This window comes from Penaeus monodon, chromosome 25 (assembly GCF_015228065.2).
Source record: "Penaeus monodon isolate SGIC_2016 chromosome 25, NSTDA_Pmon_1, whole genome shotgun sequence".
Classification (NCBI taxonomy): domain Eukaryota; kingdom Metazoa; phylum Arthropoda; class Malacostraca; order Decapoda; family Penaeidae; genus Penaeus; species Penaeus monodon.
This window is the reverse complement of record NC_051410.1, coordinates 4,226,655-4,226,998: the sequence shown is the minus strand read 5'-3', so window position 1 is coordinate 4,226,998 and position 344 is coordinate 4,226,655. Positions and strand designations below refer to the sequence as shown.

The window sequence follows — 344 nt, the reverse complement described above, 5'->3', positions numbered from 1 at the left end:
GATCTATGTTTGTGACGAAAGATGACAGAAAAAGAATACAGTATATTGAAATTAAATACATAAATTTACGACTTATGTAGTACGTATGCCCGGCACACACTATCTAAAACCTAGCTCAAGGTGAATACCATAACAACGGCACTCTACGTCGACTCAAACATCACAGGATTAACATTCACTCAAAATGAGCACAGACGAGTCACATACGACCACTTCTTCAGGAAGGAGTCTCAGCGTCGGTCCAGAGGGCGCCAGAGACACGGTCCCGGCAGCTCGAAGTGGCCCCGAGCCAGAGAAGGTGAGACGCCTTCGGCTGGTGGTGGACGCGGCGAAGAAAGAGCTCT

The 344-nt window shown here is 48.0% G+C and overlaps 1 protein-coding gene across 1 annotated transcript in view; it reads left to right on the top strand.

Moving 5' to 3' along the window:
• Positions 1-344, top strand: part of LOC119589302 (zinc finger and BTB domain-containing protein 7B-like) — a 53,190-nt gene that overhangs the window by 52,248 nt on the left and 598 nt on the right. Inside the window, exon 8 of the mRNA XM_037937925.1 lies at positions 195-298. Within this exon, the coding sequence (XP_037793853.1) occupies positions 195-298 (104 nt within the window). The remainder of the gene's footprint in view (positions 1-194; positions 299-344) is intronic.